The sequence below is a fragment of the Ictidomys tridecemlineatus genome, chromosome 6 (assembly GCF_052094955.1).
Source record: "Ictidomys tridecemlineatus isolate mIctTri1 chromosome 6, mIctTri1.hap1, whole genome shotgun sequence".
Taxonomy (NCBI): domain Eukaryota; kingdom Metazoa; phylum Chordata; class Mammalia; order Rodentia; family Sciuridae; genus Ictidomys; species Ictidomys tridecemlineatus.
Window position 1 is genome coordinate 140183156 of NC_135482.1, and position 21675 is coordinate 140204830.

General features: G+C 30.6%; 1 protein-coding gene across 1 annotated transcript in view; it reads left to right on the top strand.

Annotated features, from left to right (window-relative positions):
* Klhl1 (kelch like family member 1) overlaps nt 1-21675 on the top strand; it is a 364387-nt gene that overhangs the window by 259115 nt on the left and 83597 nt on the right. Inside the window, exon 7 of the mRNA XM_005324822.4 lies at nt 8510-8734. Coding sequence (XP_005324879.2) covers nt 8510-8734 — 225 coding nt within the window. The remainder of the gene's footprint in view (nt 1-8509; nt 8735-21675) is intronic.

The following is a 21675-nucleotide window of genomic DNA, read 5'->3' on the forward strand; positions in this document are numbered from 1 at the left end:
AAATACAGATCAAATGTAAAATTATTCATGTTATGATGAAATGCCCACCATTATTATATATTCTCAATATATTAAATAAATAAATCTCAATATATTTGTGGTCAATCTCCCTGTAAATGTAAAATATATTTGTGGTCAATCTCCCTGTAAATGTACTATAAATGATAATAAATACTTCTTTTCTCCACACCAACTCTCCTTTTATAGATCCACAGGGGAATAAGTCTGAGTGTGTTTTTGCATATGTTTCACGAATACCTGATTTTAATCTTTCAATGTGTGCCTATTCTCTGGCACAGGAGACTCCCTAGAGCTATGTAAATTACCTCTATGACATAGACTCTCAGAGAATAGGAAGTAAAAGATTTAGAGATAGTAGAAGTCACTATCCTATTACCTAATGTGGCATTATTAATGTAATCCTTCATTCTAAAATGAACAAACTCAGTGAATCACAAAGATTCTTCAATTAATATATCTCTGTGAAGGTGCATGCTCATTTTTGAAAAAGGAAAAAAAATGTATTTTCCAAAGGTTTATAACTTACGTGGAGATTAATGAACTTCATATTCTGGTACTGCATTTCTGTAAGACTTGTATTTTTGCCATACACCAATAATACTGGAACCCAATTGTCATGAAAGCTTTCTTTTCCTTCCATTCATCAGTGTCCAGACTTTCAACAAAGGTTAGAATAATTGTAGTCATTATCTTACATAAGGTATTTATGGGGATATAGGGCATTTTCATAATAATGAATAATTTATGGATAGCCAGGGCTTGGTTCATTTTTTGCAAATGGTATGAATTATGAAAACAAATATTTAATGTGAAAATATGAAACAATATGATTTTAATGAGCATTTACCAAGAGGAAAAATACACATATACTCATAATAATATTTTAATGTGGGTGTTCATTTATTGTAAAGTTATTTTAAACTGAAACTCTTTGCTATAAAAAAGTAGATGAGTAGAAATCATACAGTTAATAAGTTTAAATTTTGGCTTTCCTTTTTGAAATCTCTATCTTATAATGTCATTAGCAACACCAGAGGCTGCTTTTAAAAACAATGAATTAGAAGTTCAACTATAGAACTTGCTAAAATGCTTAAAATAGGATACACATTAAAAATTCAATTTACCCCAGTTCTTGAATTTACTGCATATTTAAATACACATACACACACATACACACACACCTCCTAAAAATGTTTGTATTGACTTAATGTTGACATACTGGTTTTGATGTGAACATATAAATTTTATATTTTTGAAATCTGTTGGAAATCTTTTAATGATAGGAAAGTTAAGTAAATTTTCTGATATTTTTCATAATGAATGAATTCCTACAAAATGCCTGCTAATGTCTCTGGCATGTTTTCTATTTTAATATTTTCATTTTTCTTGACTCACACAATATTTATATCTCCATTTACATTTATTTTGTTGCTTATATTCTCAGGGTTTTTTGTTTGCTTCACTATAACTTCTGAGTTTTGTGATTTTTTTCTGATAGACCTTTAATCACAGGTCCAATAAGAAGTGAAATTTGATTGCCTACATTTTTTTTATCTTCAGAAACACCCAAGTTTTTGTTTTGTTTTGTTTTATGTTTTAATGATTGCGGCTATGACTCTTGAAGGTCACTTAGGACTCTCCTTTCTTAATTAATATATATGAAGCCCTGAGAGGAAAACCAAAGACTAATTGGGTTCTGTGGTCATTTAGCTGTTCGTGCATCATAGGTTCACTTAAAATGCATTCTGGAATAAGTAGTAAGGCAGGACTCAAAGTTTGCTTTTTTCAAAAGGATAATGATTTATCTTAATATATTTTTACATAATAAATATTTCCATGAATGCATACAGCCACTTTTATTATATTTAAAATACCCATGTCTGATTATTTCTGGCTTTCTTTGCAGATTCATTAATATAACCACTTTATTCCATAAGTAACTTAAAAAAAATCTCTACAGTTATGCAATAGTTTTAAATGTCAGGTAAGGTATTTTTCTCTTCAGTACTGCAACACTGTATCAGAGTTTACCTATCTTTAAAAATTTTTGCAAATTGGTGCAGCCAATATGGAAAGCAGTGTGGATATCCCTTGGAAAATTGGAAATAGAACCACCATTTGACCCAGCTATCCTTGATCTATACCTGAAGGCTTCAAAACAGCATACTACAGGGAAACAGCCACATCAATGTTTATAGCAGCACAATTCACAATAGTTAAACTGTGGAACCAAACTAGATGCCCTTCAGTATTGAGTGGATAAAAAAAAAAAAGGTGGCATATATACACAATGGAATATTACTCAGCAATAAAAGAAAATAAAGTCATAGCATTTGCTGGTAAATGGATGGAGTTGGAGAAGGTAATGCTAAGTGAAGGTAGCCAATCCCCAAAACCAAATGCCAAACATTTTCTCTGATATAAGAAGGCTGATTCATAGTGGGGTAAGGAAGGGGAGCATGGGAGAGATAGAGGAACTCTAGATAGGGCAGAGGGATTGGAGGGGTAGGAAAGGGGCAAGGGGTTAGAAATGATGGTGGAATGTGATGGATATTATTATCCAAAATACATGTATGAAGACACGAATTGGTGTAAATATATTTTGTATAAAGAGATATGAAAAATTTGTGCTCTTTATGTATAATATGCATTATAATGCATTCCACTATCATATATAAATTTTAAAAAATGGAAAATAATAATTTATGCTGGAAATACTTAAAATTCATAAATTTATGTTGACAGTTTTTTTCTTAGTCATCCGTTTTCATTATCTGATTCGTATTTCTCACTAGCAATGTTAGTCTAAATGGGTGAATATACTTGATATAATAAATACAACAAAATAGCACCTTAAAAATATTTCCTAATGTTTTACATTTGAATTTTCACAGTAATGCCTATACAACTTTATAAATATCTTGTAAAGCATCATTTTCTATTAATTATGACTATATAATATAGTAAAAATATCCACAAAAAGTCATCTCACTAAAAATCAGTATAGTTTTTACCATTCATTCATCTGACATCTCTCAGTAGTGTTTTAAGCCATCTAGTACAGTCACTTAACTTGCTGATTTTATTTTCTCTTAATTTACTCTTAGTGTTACTATGTTGAATAGATTCTCCTATTCACAAACTAGGTGACTTTAATTTTTATAAAGAAATCATATTGACTTTGATTTCTGCCTTTCTGATTTGCCAACTTTCATACATCATTTTAAAGGCAATAATTTTTAATTTTTAGTTATTGAGGTAGATTATTACATACAAATAACACAACATTTTCCCTATATTTTTCTATCCCTTGGCTATGGTCCACAAGGTAGGAATTCTTTTTGTATTTTCTGAGTTTAATGAATTTAGTTTAAGCATAATGCTGGATTTTCAAAATTTATATACCTTCTCCAAAATTATATGTTAAACTTAATGATAAATTTGTGTGTGTGAGTGTATATATATATATATATATCCACAATTGGTCTATAACTCTTATAGAAAATAAAATTTCTATCACTGCTTAAAAAATATTTTCCTTACAATGATACCTTTTATATTAGTATAATAAATGTCATTCCATAACCATACTTTTCACAACTACATGGATATGTAAAAGTCAATGAACTGCTTATCCTATGAAAAATTCAAGACATAAGTAATTGATTGTAATCATATTCTCTTTAAAGTTTTAAGTCTTATGTTTTATGTATTATGAATAGTATCTTTGGTTTCAATTTTTTTCAAAAATTCCTCTCAGTATTTGCTGCTTAGAAAGAATACATCTCACATAATTTAACCTTTTCTTAACAATTTGATAGTATAAAGACCAACATCAGTATTGAACTAGAAAGCTCTTTAGACATTTCATAGTTCAGTTTTTCTTTTCCATAGAGTAGTCATAAATGATTGTTCTGTGTTAATTTAATGCATTTCCCCCCTGGTTACTCACTTAGTGTCAACTATTGCTGCTTTCAGCTGCCCCAGATCATCCTAATTTATGGGTTTGTAAAAAGGCTTCCAAGTCAGGTAGCTGAGTTTATTAATATTGCATTAAAATTATAGTAAAAAAGCTTTGTGAGAAGACCTGAGGGCCTTTCTGGTATGTTGAATAAAAGAACTTTATCTTCTTTGTAGGAGCTTTTTGTGACAACTATTTTGTCAATTCAAAAAAAATTTATCAGTTAATTCTGCACTGTATTCAAGATAAATGAAGTTGCTAAATATTTGAATTATATATAATGGCAAAAGTCCTGCCATCTATAATTCCAAAGTAGAATGTGCAAGCATTAATTCCTATCATTCTTGTCCCCCAGATATTTATATTTGTCTCTAAAGAAACTCAGAATTGTGCTTTGATAGCATCTTGAGCACTTTTCCCCTGTTTTGTATTTTGAGAACCATCTGTTTACTTTTTCATGTATTTGTTTTGTATCTAATACCATCTAGTTTTGTTATTGATCTTGGAAAACAAATAATTTACAGATTATGGTAATGCAAATTAAAATGAACTAACATACCTTCCTTCATGGTGCAGTAATTTACTACACATATAATTGCTTGAAGCAGGTGCCATGTATTTGCTCAAATTTCTGTGCTTAGAAGTCTGGGATGGCAGGTTTGGATGCTCTGCTCAAGACCTCAAGAATCAAGGTTCACTAGACTGTACTATGGAGCTCATTCAGGTTGTTGACATAATTCTTTCCTTGTGATTGAATTAAGGTGCTATTTTCTTGCTGGGGGTTAGGTAGGGATTGCTCTCACCTCCTTTCATCTTCAAACCTGCCAATACCAAGTTGAGTCCTGTTCAAACTCCAAAATTTTCTGATTTTATCTTTTATAACTAACTGGAGAAACAATTCCATATTTAAGGGGTTATATAATCAGGGCCACCCAGGTAATATACCTATCATAATATGTAAAAAAATATGTAAAAAATTAATTCCAAACAATATATATATCATAACTTTTATTGGTATTATGACTACTTTTTACAGAAAATGGTCATTTTAGGATCATTTATTCTAAGTCACACAACCAAAAAAATACAAAATTTTAGATTACTATAAATTCTAAAATATTAACCATACTATAACCATTAGCAGGCACATATTGATAATAAATGAATTTTGCAATATTTAAAATTACACATATGTGTAGTCTTACCAATAAAGTCTCAAAAATATATATCTAGTTTTATTTCATGTTCTTTACATACTGAGACTGAGTTTCCCCTTACAATTAAAAAATATTACATTGTTAGAATGCCATACCAGTTGCTTTATAGGTCATTTAATTATAATATATATTATACAAAATAATTTTATTACTATACAAAGTAATAACTCACAGAATGACAGCAAAATTCCCTTCTAAGAGACAATGTAGGCTTCAAAATGATTTAACAAGCTAGTCTAGAATTTAAGATTTAATGGCTCCTAATAATAGTCATCTAAGACTAGTCATAATATGTTTATGTTTTAATGGGCTTAAATATTATTATAAATTAGTTGCATACCTTCATTATTTGGAGATTTCAAATTACAAAAATCTAGATTTCTGCCTCTTCTTAATTAGTTGGATCAATTGGCAATACTAATCCAAAATTTCTAATGGGAATAAAACAAGGACAATTTTTACCTTTAGATAATGTGAGTGTTCTCCAGTTTACAGAAATTGTCAGCACTTCATTGGACACACATTTTATTTTATTTTTTATTTTTGAAAATTGTGAAAAGTTTCATTAATAATGAACACCAAAGTAACTATGTCCTAAAATATATCTTGCATGTTTTCTAAAGAAATTGCTTATCAAAATAATGGCCCACTCTTATTCATACTGTTGTTTTAATCTATCACAGTAGTTGTCTTTAAGAAACAACAAAGGCTAAAATTCTTCTGGAAATAATGAAGGGAATATATTTACCCTTACAAATAAAGAAAAATAACAACTTACAAAATAATAAAGTAAAAATAAGAATAATAAATAAATAATAAAGTTAGTAACTTTATATAAACAGATAATTAAGTAGATTGTTGAGATCATTTTTAAAAAACATTGTTACTAATGATTTTATCAAAAAAAGAAACATATGCTTCTTTGTCATTGTTAAAAGACAGATAAAATACTTAAAATACATGGTGACTGAATAAGATTATGATGAATTACATTGATTAGTACAATCTGCTCTAAAAGTAGAAATGATTCATTATCCCTATTATTATTGAACTTTTGGTAACTAAGCATAATTGAAGAGAATAATGAAAATAGGCCTTTATTTCCAGGAAAATCAGGAATGGCTTTCCCCAAATGTCTATATTCTAATCTCTGGAATCTGTGAATATGTTAGATTATATAGCAAATGAGGATTAAATTTATGAAAGAAAAATTAAGATTGCTAATCAGGGACATTAGCATAAACATATTATATTTATCTGCATTAAGCTGTCAAATCAAGTTAGGGTGAGTTCAGTGTAATCACAATGGTCAGTGTCGGAAAAACACAGTGTTGCTGGCTTTAAGCATAGCAATAGGAATATAAACATCCAAAAGACAAGAAAGTGGTTTTTCCCAGAGACTTCTGAAAGAACAGAGCGCTGCCAACACTTAATTTTACTGTGTTTCAGATTCTGGCCTCCAGAACCATAAAATGATAAATTTGTGTTATTTATACCACTAAGTTTGAGATTTTGTTTTTACAGCAATCATATGGAATTAGTACAGATTCTAATTTGAAACATGAAGGCAGGAATAAGCTGCTATTTTCGCTGTAGCAACTTTTGAAAACTGAAGTTAGTAAAATCCCCTGTCATGTATTGAAATGTTAAGACATATTTATCTTACTTGGATAAGGCTTTGAAATCCACAACAAGTGCTCAATTTTCCCTTATGAAGAACAATTCCTTTGGTTATTCAGGAACCATTAACTTCACCCACTCACAACTGTTTCTACTGAGGTATATAACTGCATCTCAAATTCTCTATAGAGATTTTAAGCAATGTTTTGGAAATTCAGAGAACTATCAGGTGTTCACATGCTTCCTTGTTCATTCACACCCAAATAATACGAGTTTAATGAAGCTGGATGTATTAAAATTAGGTTATATTCTTTCTTTTGCCACCATTCTCAATAACTGCAAGAGGCAGGCTCTTGTATATTACTTCTTTATTTTTAATTAGGCATTCATAACATAGGAATACTGTTGAACTTTGAAAATTCAGATGGCCTTGAAATATTCAACAAATGTAATTCACCTTGGAGTTTTGATTTATACACAGTGGAATAAAATATTCTCTATAAGATAGAATAAATATGTTAAAATATTAAATAAACACATTTGTTTAAAATACTATGTAAATGATAATAAATACTATAATATAATTTATGAACATTATAATTTATTACTATTCTAAAGATAATAATTGCCTCATAATGCTTCAAATATAGTTATATATGGAAATTAACTTCTATTTTTAGTTACATCAGAAAGCAGATTAAATTTATCTAATCCAGTATCTGTACTATTATAGTTATGATAGGTTTGAATAGAAATGAAGCATAAATTGTAAGTTTTACTTCAATTAGCATAACTTCTGTTTCCAAGATGTTTATATTTGTTTTGTTCATTGCTTGTTATGTTCTAAAATATTATTGAGTCCCCAAAGGAATGTTTTCCCTAGATTTGCAACCTTGTATTACAAGTGAAACAGATCTTCAGTGTTTGAAGTAAAAGTACCCAAAAATATGGATATATTTTGTAAGAGTGTTTAATCTTCAAAAAAAAAAGAAGTATTGTTGAATGTGTGTCTGCACAGTAAGACCAAATACTGAAGCACTATTATGATTAATAGCTGTATCATTTCATGTAAATACTTGTAAACTCATTCTTGGCAGACATTTTCAATGGGAATTGAATAACTAAACACATTAAAACAAGTCTCACCAGCAATTTAGCTTACTACTTTAATTTTTGTTTTATTAATCAGTTATCAAATTCACAAATTTATGTATAAAAATCTTTTAGATAAAGACGTTTTACTTTGAGATTATAACATGTTGGTAAGGATAGAAGAACATTTTATGTCACTAAATTTTATTAAGGTATTTTGCAGATCAATTTTAAAAACAGGTTAAAAAACATAATAAATAGTTGATTAAATATCTTACAATGGTAAACAGTGAGAGGTTTTAAAATCTACTGACAAAACTGTTATGCCTAACAATGTTTCTATTGAATCAATATTTTAACCTGAGAGCATTACATAATTCAAAGAAATTGAACATTTGTGACTATTTTGATCATTAGTGTCTGACAAGAAAATAAAGTAGTTGAGTTATTACTTTCTTTGTTTTTCTGCTGTTCTTTTCTTTAAGTAAAATGAATGTGACAACAGTTTTTTCACATCCTACTATGTACACTATCTTGGGGGCAGGCTTTATATTGGATTAGTAGCAATTCTTGATTATTTGATTTTATGTTTTATCAGGAGCTACAACCATAGAGAAATATGACCTCAGAACAAATTTGTGGATCCAGGCAGGGATGATGAACGGCCGGAGGTTGCAGTTTGGTGTGGCTGTTATTGATGACAAACTCTTTGTAATTGGAGGTCGAGATGGCTTAAAGACACTGAACACTGTTGAATGTTACAATCCCAAAACCAAGACCTGGACTGTCTTACCGCCAATGTCAACACATAGACATGGTCTAGGTAAGATCTCTTTATTGATATTACTATTGCAAACATGTTATTGATATGGTAATGATATAAATCATTTTTACATTTATGCAAATTATAGGCTTATTTGAAGTACATTTTTCTTCTAAATTCTTGACATTTTCCTGTTTTGATAAATGTGCACTAAACTATTGAGAGAGATGTTGAATTCACCAAAGACATCTAGACCTCAGACTGTCACTAAGGCTTTTTCAATCTGACTTTAATATATTTGATATAAAAATATAGTGAGGAATCGTATAGTTAGTACAGTCTAGAAGAAGAAATAGTTATTGCAAATTGAGTAAAGCTTAAGATGGCGTCTCCCATAGTGATAGATAACCAATTGTACTATTAATGGATTCCACCTTGATAAATCTGTGAGGAAAAGGGGAATACAGGTATAAAGAAACAGTGACATAACAGCTGGCACAATGAATCAGTATGATAAGATTCATCTGGTCTCTACTATGGAGTAATTTGTAAAGAGAACTATATTTGGATTCAGAAAATCCATGCATGAATCTTTAATTTACCAACTTATATATGCATGTATGGGGGCCAGCACTCAAAGTCAGTCTCAGTTACTGATAAGCCACCAATTCAAGTTTATTAAGTAATAACAATTAATAAAGATTTTGAAATCACTTTGTAAATTATAAAGTTCTATGCAATTAGAAAAAAAGAGAAATTTAATAAACATTAATGCTTGCTGAATTTGTACTTTGTATCATGGTGCTTGTAAGGAGAAGTGCAAATTACTATTTTCAAAGACTTGAAATATGCCAGGTAAATTACTGAATGGTTTTTTTTGTATGTTTAGAATATACATATTAAGGAGATGTCAGGGTTTAATTGTAAATAAACAGACTGAAATATTCAGAGGAAAAAATTGCAGAGCATTTCAAAAGCAACTATAAATAATATTCTGTACTGAAGTGTTCAACAATTTACTTCCAATTTGTATCTATTCTCTTTTGAATCTAAGCAAAATTAAATATATACATGTACATAGATAGATCAAAAATACCTGTGAACTAAAGAATCATTTTTAGTTCATATTAAGCTGGTTCATCTAAGTTTCTTTAGTATGCTCATAAGTAAAATCTAGGAATATTATTAAATGTCTGAGAATATTTTCAAAGTTCTAGACTTCTATTTTATATAAAAGTCTATTAATTATTTAAATATCAATGGGACTAACTAATTTGTAATATGGATAAGAGCATCAATCCCAAATTATTTTTCCCCAGCTAATAATCATGATATAAAAAAGCATCTTCTGGGACATACTTTTCTCTAAGTATAATTATAAATTGAAAGATTTGGGATTTAAAAAAAACTATATATGTTGTTTTTAGTAGCCAGCTAACTAACTACTTATGTTTCTGTGTTAGAGAAATATAGAGAATAAGTACTCAGGATTAGAAGCATTAGAATGAAATATCTTCTTCCCCCTTTTTGTTTCCATCATTCAATTTCTTTCTATTAATATAGGATAAAAACTAATTGCATGCCAACAAAACATATTCAATCATTTTGACCAGAATATACTTTCAGTGGTATAGTTTCAGATGTAAAAGTATGTAGGATTAGGGTTTGCTTCAAATCCTATCACCCGGATTGCTGACTCTTGAGACCTCAATGCTGCGCAGGATGGCAAAGATGATTCTCTTGAACAGACTCTGGTAATGTGTCGAATTAAGAATCCAGTGAAAAGATGCATAGTTTTCTGTGAGGCTGCACAGAAAACTATGAAGCAAGTACCATAGACAGCTGAAGTGTAATGTCATGTTTCCCACAGGTTTTAGAGACCCAATTAAAACTCTAGTAGTCCAATATTTTCATGTCTAAGCCTTTCTTCTGTTTTGCTGTTGTTTCCATTTCATTTCCATTACCTAGATCATGTTGCCACTCTTTCATGTCGATGGTTTTCTCTGCTTTACTTGTTACTGTTTGTTAATTCTTGACATTTTTAAAAAATTTTTATACATTTATTTTATTTATTTATTTTTATGTGGTGTTGAGGATCGAACCCAGGGCCTCGTAAGTATGAGGCGAGCGCTCTACTGCTGAGCCACAAACCCTGCCATTTTTTTAAATAGTATCCTGCACTACTCTGAAGATCTACACTGATTAGGTTAGTAATAAAATCATAACACAGAGCATATTTCTGAGCACAGTTCTCATCTCAAAATGTGTCAATGGCTTACAAATCCCAGTATGTACAAAACTGCCTTTGATTAGATAGTAATCCAAGTTCCAGTCAGTTGGAACCAGACTGAGAGAGGAATCCAAAACACACATCTGTGTGTTCTGTGTTCTCTCCTGTGGAAGAGTGCTTGCTCTATGAACATTCATATTCTTTTTTAATCATCTGAGTCACAACTACTTCAACATTACATGTCATACTCATGTAAATAAAAATCCTTGGCCTCAGATTCCTGATCCTCCTATATCAGGTGAGTCTGCTTTACCTTTTTAGGTCTTCCAGGGACTTTTAATTCATCAATGTTGATATTTAATCCATCATGTCTTTTAAATTCTATTTAATCAGTTCTCTTTATTCCTTCCTGATGGATAAACTTAATATCCAGTCTTCAAAAACATGCTCAGTATCCATACATCATAATACTTACACCATGTATCAACATCTTAATGTGAGTTAATTATATTGTACATTGTAATAAGTCCTACTCAGAAATTCATCATAATCACTAATTGTATTAATATCCTCCTTATCTCTATATGGTTATTTGGTTGTTTATTATTCCCATTTCAAATTCTTATCTACCTAATTAACTCTTTTTTATTCATTATAGGTGATTACCTTCCTTCTCCTCTGCTTCTTCCAACTTTCCTTCACCTTTTTGTCCTTTTGTCTGCTTTCTCTCATTATTCCTTCTACTTCTATTTACTCTCCTTTTCTTTCCTACTTTTTCTCCTCATTCTTTTCATCCTGTTCTTCTTCCTCCTCTCTCCAAATTTCTTCTTTTTTTATCTTTCTCTTCTAATTTTGTTTCATAGCAGTTGTGGCCAATTAAGTATGTGATTTTATTTCTGAACACTCATGAAGACACATTAGATACTCTGGATAATTGTATGCAGGGCTAATGTATATGATATTCTCTGTGCCTTATTAAAATAATCAAGAATGTATGAGGCTTGGAGCTCTAAATGCGCAAGCTGACTTTACCCAAATTATCGGCTATTTTCCTGAAAAATGAACCCTCAGAGGCACATCTATGTTTACTTCAGTTTGTACAAGAATCCTCCTTTGCTTTTGTTTACCTTTTCTATAGCTTTTCCTTGTATATAATGCCCTGACTTTAAAACTGCCAACTGACCCCAGAAGTCAATATCCAGGTCTGCCAGTCAGCTGTTATTAATATATCCTCATCCAAGGTGGGCTCTCATGTCATCCTCATGTTCTGGCAAGCCCATTCTGGAAAATCTACACAGGCACTAATGTTTCATTGCCTAGCAGTATAGCTATGCCACAACTCTTCTTAACAGAGCAATATGAGGTAGTAAAAGGAGCACAAGTCCAGTTTTCCTTCCTGATGTCCACCTGACTGAGTCAGTGCCCTAAGTTTCCACATTATGAAACTGAAGTGACTTCTGTTTTCCTGGTTATTTTTACAGACTTGGTGTTAGTTTCTCAAACAGGGCATAGATTTTCCCTTTAGTGTAGTTATCTAATAGATTGGATTTGAGTGTAAACCAACCACAGGTACTCATTTTCTATGTATTCAGAATGATCCATTTTATTTTCCACATAATTATGTGGAATGCCTTGGAATTATAAGTTTCAATACATAATACCATAATGTACATTCAAATAATAAAGAGCTAGAATCTAAAGTAATTTTTTTAAAAAAATAAAAAGAATAAATAAAACTAAGCACAGTGGTGCATGCCTGATTATCCAGAGGGGCAGAAGTAGGAAGATTATATGCTGTCAGGATTTCAGGAATTCCAGATTAGCCTGGACAACACAGCAAGATCTTGTCTCAAGGGGAAAAAAAAAAAAAAACAAAACAAAAAACTTGAAGTATTTTAACCCAAGAAAGCTTTATTTTCCCTTTGATTTCTGTTAAAAAAAAAAAGGAAAGAAAGAAAATGCTTATATTTTTATGAAAAAATCACAAGTGATTTAATTGCTAAAGATGATTATGTAGTTAAAATGTTTCACAGCTGTCAATAAATTAAGAAACTTGCTTGATGAAACAGTATACTAAAATTCTGAGCATATTAAGTCTGTCATACCAAGGAAGCCATGTGTCTGCCTGGAGAATTAAACTAATTAAGACCTCAGTTCTCCCAATTTTCCACAAGTCTTTTATTTTATCATTTATATTTTTAAAACACATGATTTATAAATTATAATGATATTTATAAATTTTCCCCACATTTTATAATGTATAAATTTGAAACAGACATTATTATCACTGTGTGTTTATATGTGACTGCATAACCAATGTGATTCTACAACCTGTATACTTAGAAAAATGAGAAATTCTAACCCATCTGATTCAAATATATGATATGTCAATATCATTGTACGGTCATGTTTAACTGAGTAAAACAAACAGAAATAAGAATAAGACATTACAAGACAAAGTGCATTGAATTCTATTATGGAAAAATTGATAAACAATAATATAACGACTGGGGTTTTTGTTTTTGTTTTTGTTTTTGGTACCAGGCATTGAACTCAGGGGCACATAGCCCCAGCCCTATTTTGTATTTTATTTAGAGAGGGAGTCTCACTGAGGGACTTAGCACTTCACCTTTGTTGAGGCTGGCTTTGAACTTGGGATCCTCCTGTCTCAGCCTCCCGAGAGGCTGAATTACAGGCCTGCACCATTGCACCTGACAAGTAATGTAACAATTGTTTATTTTGGAGTTTTGACATGCCAGACACCATGCTGTATGGGAAATGTATGGCAAGGATTATTTTATCTTGATAGTTTGTTTTCAATTTCATTACAATTAATATATCATAAAACTTTCAAAATGTAGAAAGCAATAGTTTTGAGTTATTCAAAGAATAGAACAACCATTTTTTTGTCATCCCAAAAAAGAAACCCTGTACCAAATAATAGTCTTTTTTGCCCCGTTCTCCTGGGAAACTTTTAATCTACTTGATTTGCCTATCCTGGATATTTCTTATAAATAGAATCATACAAACTGCAGTCTTTTGTGAATTTTTAAGATCTAGCTTACTATTTTCAAGGTTTATTCAAGGGAGCATATTTGAGCATTTCCTTTCTTTTATGGTTGATACTGTTCATTGTTAGGCTTCGTGACATTCTTTCTTTATACATAACCATTACAAAGACACTGGGTTCTTTCTACTTCTTTTTTACTTCTTATGACTGAAACTGCTATAAAGTGCTATGCATTTTTCTTTGAATATATTTTCAGTCCTCTTGTGCATAAATATGTGGGTAGGATTGTTGCATCATATGGTAACTCTATATTGTTTTCCAGAATGGCTGTATCATTTTCATATTCATACCAGCAATGCATGAGGGTGCAAGTTTCTCCAAATCCTTGTCATCACCTATTATTTTTATTATAATCATCCTAATTTATTTGACATAGTACCTTATTGTGGCTTTACACATGTCTCTCTAGTGATTTTTTTTATAGAATCTTTCTGTGCTTATTGTCTTTTCATATATCTTCTTTATAAAAAATCCCCATTAAAATATTTTGCCCAATAAGTACTTGAGGATTTTTTTAATTCACATAAGTGTATTGGTCAGTGCTTCTAAAAACAACTTTTATAAAAAGGTGAAGAATTAGCGACATGTTGAACATTGGTAGAAATAGAGGCCTCATCCAATCCTGTAAGAAAGTCTAGAATTGCTTTGACCAAATAAACTGTAAGTTTTTAATAGTGATCTGCAATGATGATATAGTCTGTGATTACTGGAAAAGAAGGTGGAACATAGCAGAAATATCTGATATAACCTTATATTCTATAACACACTTAAATATATTCATAATGTAAAAATCTATTTTCTACTAACATGAAGTTTTATGTTACAAAGATGTTTCAAATGACTCTCAATGACTCAAAGGACAACTTTCTTATTAAAGTTAAGTTGTAAGTGTTCTTTTTATATTCTACATAAAAATCCTCTATTATATATAATATTTGTAAATATTTTTTCATTAGTTTTCTTAATGATGTCCTTTGAAACACAAAAGTTATTAATTTGATGAAGTTCTTTTAATTATTTTCATTGCCTATGGTTTTTGCAGCATATGTAATTAATAATCATATAATCTGGGCTGTTAAAGACTTATACTTATGTTTACATGTAAAAATATTATATTTTTAGGTCCTAACTAAAGGAATACAATCCATTTAGAGTCATTTTTTTAACCTGGTGTGAGATGGCAGTTTTTTTTTTTTATTTGCATGAAGTCCTAGCACCATTTGTTTTAAAGATCTTTCTTTCACATGGGCACCCATGTAAATTCAGTTGATTTGTAGCTGGATATTGATCTTCTATGCTGAAGCCTTGCTAAACATTTTAATGGGTTAGTAGATTCTGTGTATTTCATAGGCATTTCTTTATACAAGGTTGTGGGATTTTTGCATGTTTGGATTTTTTTTTCTTTTTTAAAAGTCATATGATTTTAATTTCCTATCCTCACCTATTTTCTCTGATTAGATTTTTCAGTACAGTATTTAATGGAGGAGATTTCAACATTAAATAGTACATTTGGCATCTACTGTTTGTTACCTGATTGAATACTCAAAGCTACCATATTCTATAAATGATGTTTCAAAATGATGTTTTAAAGATACAAAAATATTATGAGTAGGATAGTTAACTTTTTAAGTCACAACATCTTATAAGGAAGATAAGGGATGTTAATCTAAATTTGACTTAAAATTCATATTCTAATATAAAAATGTTGTTGTGTATAAAAAGATGAATAAAATGTTCTGTTTATAAATACATTTTCTGTTTTTACTTGATCAGTCTATGCTCACTCTATCAATTTACTTTATAAAAGACAAATGCATGTGGAAGAAAAGTCATTTCATTTCTGAGATCCCAAATTAAGTTCTTTTTTTTTAATTTTTAAGTTTATTCTAACCAGTTACACATGTTAGAAGAATGCATTTTGACACACTGTACACAAATGGAGCACAACTTCTCATTTCTCTGGCTGTATGTAATTCAGAGCTACACACCAGTAGTGTAATCATACATGTACATAGGGTAATAATGTCTGTCTCATTCCATCCTTCCCATCCCCACAGTCCTCTCCCCTTTCCTTACTCCCCTTTGCACAATCCAAAGTTCCTTCATTCTTCTCTCCCCCTTCCCCCACTACAGATCAGCATCCACTTATCAGAGAAAACATTCAGTCTTTGGTTTGGGGGATTGGCTTATTTCATTTAGCATGATATTCTCAACTCCATACATTTACCTGCAAATGCCATAATTTCATTCTTCTTTAAGGCTAAGTAATATTCCATTGTGTGTATATATATATAGCACATTTTCTTCATCCATTCATCTGTTGAAGGGCACCTAGGTTGGTTCCCTAGTTTAGCTATTATAAGTTGATCTGCTATATAAACATTATGTGGCTGTGTCAATATAGTATGCTGATTTTAAGTCTTTGGGGTATAGTCGGAGGAGTGGGATGACTGGGTCAAATATCATTCCATTCCAAGTTTTCTGAGGAATCTCCAGATAGCTTCCCATAGTGGTTGTACCAATTCACAGTCCCACAGCAATATATGAGTGTGTCTTTTTCCACGCATTCTTGCCAACACCTATTATTGCTTGTACTCTTGATAATTGCCACCAAATGAAGTTCTTAGCATGGATGATCAATTGTATAGTTTCCTGTAGGATGAACATGAGGAATGGGTCAACTAAAATATTTGATTGACTTAGATATTGAGGTAGATATACATATGAAAATATGGATAGGTTGTGGGAAATTAGGTAAGTAAATAGGTAAGTATATTCTGTTCTATGACTTTTAAAATTTTTTCATTTGTTCTTTTTAGGTATACATGACAGCAGAAAGTGTTTTGACATATTACACATATATTGAGTATAACTCATTTTAATTGGGATGCCATTCTTGTGGATGTACATGATGTGAAATTTTACTGGCAGTGTATTCATATATGAGCATAGGAAATTAATTAATTTATTAATTCTAGAGTCATTCTGATTACAATCCCTACTCCTTTCCCTTCATTACCCTTGGTCTAAGCCATTGAACTTCTATTTTCCTTCCCACTCACATTGTGTGTTAGCATCCACATTACCAGAGAAAACATTCAACCTTTGGTTTTGGGGATTGTGTTATTTCACATAGCATGATAGTGTACAGATCCATCCATTTAGAAATAAAAATCATAAAGTCATTCTGTAATGTGTTAGAGTAGCTTTTTATTTTGTCATTGATTTCTAATTTTATTCTATTTTTTGTTTACCTTTTAATTTTGTGTGAAATTTTAATGCAAAATGTTTGTTTTATGTGATCAAATCTATTAATCATTTTATTGGCATCACCTAAAAAAAGAATGCAAGGTATTATTATCTTTGTATTATTTTATGACAGAGTAATATTCCGTTGTGAATACATATCACATTTTCTTTATCCATTCATCTATTGAAGGACACCTAGGTTGGTTCCATACCTTAGCTACTGTGAATTGAACTACTATAAACATTGGTGTGGCTGTTGTAGTATGCTGATTTTAAATCCTTTTGGTATATACTGACTAATAGGTTAACTGGGCCAAATGGTGGTTCCATTCCAAGTTTTCTCAGGAATCTCCATATGCTCTCCAGAGTGATTGCTCTAATTTGCAGTCCACCAGCAATTTACAAGTGAACCTTCTTCCCACATCTTCACCAACATTTATTGTTACTTGTATTCTTGATAATTATTATTCTGACTAGAGCAAAATAAAATCTCAGTGTAGTTTTAATTTGAATTTCTCTAATTGCTAGAAAGGTTGAATATTTTTTCAAATATTTGTTGACCATTCATATTTATTTTTATGAAGTGCCTGTTCAGTTCGTTTGACCATTTATTGATTGAGTTACTTGTTTGGTGTTAAGTTTTTTGAGTTCTTTATATATCATGGTGCAGGCAGCAAAGATTTTTCTCCCATTCTGTAGTGTCTCTTCACATTCTTGATTGTTTCCTTTGCTTTAAAGAAGTTTTTTTGTTGTTTGTTTGGTTCTTTTTTAATTGATACCATCCTATTCATTGATTCTTGATTTTACTTCTTGAGTTATAGGAGTCTTATTAAGGATGTTGGTTCCTATGTTGACATGATGAAAAATTAGGCCTATATTTCCTTCTACAAGGTGCAGGGTCTCTGGTCTGATGCCTAGGTTGTTGACCCACTTTGAGTTGAGTTCTTTGCAAGGTAAGAGATAGGGATTAAATTCCATTCTGCTACACATGAATTTCCAGTTTTCCTAGACCTTTTGTTGAAGAGGCTATCTTTTCTCCAATGTAGATTTATGGCACTTTTGTCTAGGATGTGATAACTGTATTTATAAGGATTTGTCTCTGTGTCTTCTACTCTGTTCCATTGGTATTCATGTCTGTTTTGGTGCTAATACCATACTGTTTTTTGTTATTGTGGCTTTGTATATAAGTTAAGGCATAGTACCGTGATGTCTCCTGCTTCACTTTTCTCACTAACAATTGCTTTTGCTATTCTTGGTTTCCTATTTTTCAAATGAATTTTATGACAGCTTTTTCTATTTCTATGAAGAACATCATTGGAATTTTAATAGGAATTGCATTAAATCTGTATAGCAATTTTGTACTATGGGTATTTTGACAATATTAATTCTTTTTTAATTTATTTTTTATTAGTTGTTCATGGACCTTTATTTTATTTACTTATTTATATGTGATGTTAAGAATTTAACCCAATTCCTCACACATGCTAGACAAGCACTCTACCACTGAGCCATAACTCCACCCTTGACAATATTAATTCTCCCTATCCAAGAACATGGAAGATCTTTCCATCTTCTAAATTGTTCTTTAACTTCTTTATTTAATGTTCTGTACTTTTCATTGTAGAGGCTTTTTACCTCTTTTGTTAGATTGAATCCCAGTGATTTTTGTTGTTGCTAGTTTTTTCTGTTTTTTATTTTTATTTTATTTTTTGAGGCTATTGCAAATGGGGTAATTCTCCTAATTTCTCTTTCAACTAATTCATCATTGGTCTATGGGAAAGCAATTGATTTATGGGTGTTAATTTTGTATCCTAACTTTGCTGAATTCATTTATGACTTATAGATTTTTTTGGTGAAATTTGGGGTCTTCTAAATATAGGATCATGTCCTCATCAAATAGAAATAATTTGAGATTTTCTTTTCCTATTTTTATTTGTTTAATTTCATTTTCTTTCTTTTTTTTCTAATTGTTCTAGATAAAGTTTCAAGAATGTTGAATATAAGTGGTGAAAGAGGGCATCTCTGTGTTGTTCAAATGTTTAGAAGGAATGCTTCAGTTTTTTGTTCATTTAGAATGATGCTGGCCTTGGGTTTAACATATATATAGCTTTTGCAGAGTTGGGTATGTGTCTACTATCCCTAGTTTTTCTCATGTTTTGAACATGAACAGATGCTGCATTTTGTCAAATGCATTTTCTGCATCGATAGAAATAACCAGGTGATTCTTGTCTTTAAGCTATTGATATTGTGAATTACAGTTATTAATTATTATCTCTATGTTCAACCAACCTTGCATTCCTGGAATGAACCCACTTGACCATGGTGCACAATCTTTTTAATATATTTTTGCATGTTATTTGCCAGTATTAAAAATTTTCACATCTATGTTCCTGGAGGGTATTGTTCTGAAGTTTTCTTTTCTTCATATGTCTTTGTCTGCTTTTGGTATACAGGGAGATACTGACTTCATAGAATGAGTTTGGAAGGATTCCCTCCTTTTCTATTTAATATAATCATTTGAGGAGTAATGGTGTTAGTTCTTCTTTGAAGGTCTCCTGAAGCTCTGCTGAGAATCTGGCTAGTCCTGAGATTTATTTTGTTGGAACTTTTGAAGGTGCCTTCAATTTTATTGCTTGAAATTATTCTGTTTGATCTTTCTGTTTTCCTGATTCAATTTTTGTAGGCCAAATGTCTCTAGAAATTTGTCTGTTTTCAAGATGTTCTATTTTATTAGAGTATAAATTTTTAAAATATTTGCTCATTATTTTTGGTATTCTAGTATTGTCTTTGTGATATTTTACTTTATCATGAATTTTAGTAATTTGAGTTTTTTACCTCTTTCTCTTTGTTAGCTTGGTTAAAGGTATATCAATTTTATTGACTTTTTCTAAGTTCTAGCTTTTTATTTCATTGATTTCAGGAAATTTTTATGATTTAGGAAAAATTTTTTTGGTTTTAATTTTATTGTTTTGGGCTCTAATTTTAATTATTTCCTGTCTTCTACTGCTTTTGGTGTTGATCTCTTCTTTTTCTACAGCTTTGAGATGTAAAGTTAGGTTACTTACTTGGTTAATTTTTATTCTTTTAATTAATGAACTCAATGCAATAAACTTTCCTCTTAGAACTTTCTTCATAGTGTCCCAAATATTTTGATATGTTGTGTGGCTATTGTCATTTACTTCTAAATAATTTTTTAATTTCATTTCTGATTTCTTCTTCTACCCATTGGTCACTTAATAGCATTTAATCTTCAGGTGTTAGAGTTGCTTCTATTTTAAAATTTATTATTGATTTTAATTTCATTCCACTATGATATGATTGAATGCAAGGTATTATCTCTTTTTTTGTTTGGTAAAAGTTTCTTTGTGGTCTATGATATGGTATATTTTACAGAATAATCCATGTCTATTGAGCATAAAATGTAGTCAATCATTGATGGGTAAAATATTCTATATATGTCAGTTAAGTCTAAATTATTAATTGTGTATTTTAGTTTTATGCCTTCTTTAGTTATTGTTTGGAAGTCCTTTCAAGTGGTGAAAAAGGCATGTTAAATTCACCCAGTGTTGTTGTGTTCTTACCTATTTGATTCTTGAGATTGTGAAGGGCTTGTTTGATGTATGTAGATGCTCCATTTTGAGGGGAATAATTATGTAAGACTGTTATGTATTATTTATTTATATAGTTCCATTAAGCTGTATGAAATATCCTTCTTTATCCCCTCTGATTAATTTTGACATGCAGTCCACTTTATCTGATATTAGTATAGAAACCTCTGCTTTTTATGAGATCTATCTGAATAATAATTTTTCCCCATCCTTTTACCTTTAGTCTTTGGAGCCTTTGCCTATATGTTCAGTCTCCTAGAGTCACCATACTATTCAATCTCAATTTCAAATCCAATCTGTTAGTCTCTGTCTTTTGATTGATGAGTTTAGGACATTTACATTTAATGTTGTTATTGAGAAATGATTTTTAGTCCCTGCCATTTTGATTTATTAATTCAAATTAGTTTCTCCTTTGATTGACTGTTCTAGTGTAGTTCCTCCCTTTTCTGATTTTCACTTTTATTTTTCATTTCTTCTTCATGAAATATTTTGTTGAGTATGTTTTATAGTGCAGGTTTTCTACTTGGGAATTCTTTTAACTTTTCTTTATCATGTAAGTTTTTTATTTCATTGTCATTGCTGAAACTTAATTTTCCTGGGTATAGTATTCTTGGCTATCATCCATTTTCTTTCATGGCTTGATATATATTATTCCAAGTCCTCCTACTTGTAAGGGTCTGGGTTGAGAAATCAGCTGAGATACAGATTGGTGTACCTCTAAATGTGACCTATCCTTTTTTATCCTCTGGCAGCCTTTAAAATTACATTCTTAGTCTGTATGTTAGGCATTTTAATAATAATGTTCTCTGGTGTGAGACTGTTGTAATTTTGTATATTTGGAGTC